Consider the following 3,691-nt stretch of genomic DNA (forward strand, 5'->3'; position numbering starts at 1 on the left):
CCTGTAGGATGTAACGGCAGAGCTTCTGAACGAGTCCGGCTCTGGAGCCAGCGCTCTGAAGTATTAGTGGTTCTGCAAAATAGCTGCAGGTTTAAATCAGGATTTTATTGTGAAAGTTGTATTTTTCCTATAGAGAATCATCAATGTTGCAACTTATCCTGAAACTATGAAAGATGACTAACCAGTTAGTTATACTACATACGGACAGCCTGGATGTTGTCGTCAGAGGTGCGTCTGTCCGTCTGAATCTAACACCGAGTGAATCACAACCAGCTGTCAGGTCCGTCGCTTCCGGATCAGTGCAGCAGCAGCGGCGGTATCGAGCGGGCTGTTAGTTTACGCATTCAGATGACTTCTGCTTTACTTCCTGCTTTGACCACCGTTACGGCCATGCTCATAAACATGACGTTTAAGATTACGTGGACTTTGGTTAAAATGTTCTCCACATAGATTATTCTTGTTTGGTAATTAGTTGCTTTCAATTTTGTAAAGAATCCATAAAGGGTCAGAAACCCTGGGTTTGCCCTGTGAGCTGGTAACCTTTGAGTAGCCGGCTAAACACGACCAAACAAGCTGCTCTAATAACAAAAACAAATCTCGTGTTTTTATTCAGTTTGGCAGCTTCTATCACTTCAGTCAGAACATTTAGAGTTCGTCTCAGGAGTCTAAACAGTCCAGAGATGGCTGAAGTTAACACACCTGTGGTTTATGGAGGTGTGTGTTCAAGTCTGCTGGACAGCTGGCCTCAAAATTAACTTTACAGGAACTATGTAGGTGGTCCCGTGTGTGTGTGTGTGTACGCGCGCGCGCGCGTTCAGTGTAAATACATCTGTGCATTTTCTAAGAGGTGTCAGATATTTATGTTCTGAAATCATTAAAGCCTTTTTAATAAAACATGAGCCCCTCGTGAGGAGTGTAAACGAATCCAACTGGTTTCACTAGCTGCAGTCTTCAGCGGTGGTTCAGTCATGCGCGCGCACCTACCCTGCTGCGCACTCCGGCCTTATTTGGATTCTTGCGGCTCGATGACTCAACCCACCCCCCCACCCCCCACCCAATAACAGTCTGTCCACTCCACACACCTGCTTGCTAATTCAAAAGGCCTCGCGTGCATTTTCATTTTAAGTATGTTTTTATTTTTTGCCTTATTTACAGTTAAGTGCTCAAAACGTAGCGTACAAAATATTACAAAGTGTTATTTCAGGTCTAACAATGATACTATAGTATGAGTAGAAGTTTATGAAAGTAAGGCAGCCGTCAGTAACCCGCTACACGCAGCCGTGGGAGTGAAAGCTGGTAGTGTTTTATACATTTATGTGACCAGAATCGGCTCCAAACGGAAGTCCGGAGATCGGGTGTCCCCGTGCTGTGATCCGACTGGAAACAAGTCTGTTGTGTGCAAATAACAGAACAGGAAGACTAGTAGAGCAGAGTTCGTCTGTGCGCCTGGACAACAATTCTTATGGCTTCTGATCTGTAATAAATCACATTTACAAGCCAAACGCCATCAGAGAGTCTGGGTTAGTGGGGTGGCTGTGATGTTCCTAAAAAGTCTCCAGCAGCCACCTGAAGTTGCATTTGGTCCCTTCTGTAGCCGCGGTGGTCTAGTAGGCCTGGAGCTGCTGCGTCAGGATCAGCTGACAGCCGCTGTTGACGTGGTCCATGACCTTCTGCTTGAGCAGAGCCAGCTCGTCCCGGAGGACGTTAGCGGAGGACACCAGCTCCGTGTTTTGGGTCTTCAGGTTCTTGACCCTCTCCTCTAGCCGGGAGATCCTCTCCAGCTTCCTTTTCCGGCATTTAGACGCGGCCACTCTGTTTCTCATGCGCTTCCGCTCCGCCTTGATGCGCTCCTGCGTCTCCATGTCTATCGGGGAGAGCGGCGGAGTGTCGCCGGCCATCTCGGGGACCGTCTGCGGCTCTTCCTTGAGCGCCTGCAGCCGCGGGTGCTGCGCTGTCCCCAGCTGGGGGTCCGTGAGGTTGTGGGGCGGCTGCGGGGCAGCTGGATAACCTGTAGGCGGGTTCCTCTCCCCGACAGGTGCGGAAACGGAGCCCACCGTTCGGCTGAAAGCGGCGAGGTTGGTGTATTCCGGTGGTTCCGTGCGCACCGTGCAGCTGTAGGGAATCCCGCCGCTCTCGCACGCAGCCGCGCCTGACGCACCGGTCTGTGCGTCGGGGTGGGCGGCGGGGATCTGCTGGTAGTGGAGCTCAGCCAAAGCCCTCACAAACCCTTCGGCAAAGCCCTCCTGCTCATCCGTGATATTCTTGGGACAGACGAACTGGGTGGGGGTGGGGGTCGTGAGCCCGTTACAGGACTGGATGATCAGCCTCTCCAGCTCCGGCGAGGCCAGCTTCAGCAGCCCCACGTCAGGGGACGTCAGGATGTCCAGGGCCTTCGCGCCCAGCTGGGGCCTGAAGTTTTTCGGATCGTTCAGGTTCAGAGTCATGCTCTGCTTGAGGGTTTTCGGGTTGAAGCCGAACACTCCCGTTCCGTCATGCTGAGGGTTGGAGGCGTTTTCATCATAAAAAGTTGCTTCCATTTTCCCAGACATAAGTTGGAATCGCTGTGAAGGTTTTTGTTCCGTAAATAGTCCCAATTTTTACTGTTTACATTCGTTCAGACACAACCTGTCCACTCTCCGGAGACAGAGGCCGTCTATTGTTGAAGTTCAACTCACTTGACAACTTTGCGTCCCGAGAAAACTTTCGCCCCCTGCTCAGAACCGGACGGTCATGGACAAACAGGCTTCCGTCGCCTCCGAGCCGCTGCTTCTTCTCCGCTTCTCACTTTCACCGTCTTATTGGAAAAAGTCAAATCGGAGCCTGAAAACGACAAATACTTTCAATCACTTCCAACGTGGAGACGAACTTTATCCACCTCTAAGCTGCAGCTCCACTGAAAATAACAATGATGTCATTTCTACGGACTGTCATTGGCTGGAGACCATCGTGAAGGCGGGGATTGTCCGATGACATATCCGTTGCTCCGACAACCGGCTGATTCCCCGCCCCTCCCGCAATGGATTATGGGATTAGGTAATGCAGGCAGTGGAGCAATGTACTCTGGGATTACGTAGTGTTTTTGAATATTTAGTTACCCGCTCAATTTCTTTTGTATTAATCCCAGACAGTGGAGTTTTTATTGCCCGCAAACAGGAGATGCATCATATTCTCAGGGATCTGAACACGAAGAACCAAAACAGATCAGCTGGTAGTGGTCTGGAAAAGTGGAATGAGAGTACACAGGCCTGACCTACATCACACGCTCTTATGATGTACTTGATGTATTATTTAAAAATCAACAACTGTTCCAAATTGTGTCGGCTAATGTTAAATTCATGTTGGCCTTAAAGCTCACCGAAGCAGACGCACGAAATCTACAGATTTTCATTATTCACCAAAAACGTAAATACCGTGTGTGTGTGTGTGTGTGTGTGTGTGTGTGTGTGTGTGTGTGTGTGTGTGTGTGTGTGTGTTTGTCTGTGTGTGTGTTTGTCTGTGTGTGTGTTTGTCTGTGTGTGTGTGTGTACGCGTTTGTGTGTGTGTGTGTGTGTGCATGCATTTGTGTGTCTGTTTGTGCGCGTTTGTGTGGGTGTTTGTGTATATATGGGAGTGTGTGTGTTTGTGTGTGTATGTGTATGTATGTGTGTGTGTGTGTGTCTGTGTGCATTTGTTTGTGTGTGTGTTTGTCTGT

The 3,691-nt window shown here is 49.5% G+C and overlaps 1 protein-coding gene across 1 annotated transcript; it reads right to left on the bottom strand.

Moving 5' to 3' along the window:
* Positions 1–1,113: 1,113 nt before the first annotated feature.
* Positions 1,114–2,781, bottom strand: LOC107384375 (transcription factor Jun). Its single transcript, XM_015957616.3, has one exon. The coding sequence runs from the start codon at positions 2,547–2,549 to the stop codon at positions 1,605–1,607; it is 945 nt and encodes a 314-aa protein (XP_015813102.1). The 5' UTR covers positions 2,550–2,781; the 3' UTR covers positions 1,114–1,604.
* Positions 2,782–3,691: the final 910 nt, after the last annotated feature.

The sequence above is a fragment of the Nothobranchius furzeri genome, chromosome 11 (assembly GCF_043380555.1).
Source record: "Nothobranchius furzeri strain GRZ-AD chromosome 11, NfurGRZ-RIMD1, whole genome shotgun sequence".
Taxonomy (NCBI): domain Eukaryota; kingdom Metazoa; phylum Chordata; class Actinopteri; order Cyprinodontiformes; family Nothobranchiidae; genus Nothobranchius; species Nothobranchius furzeri.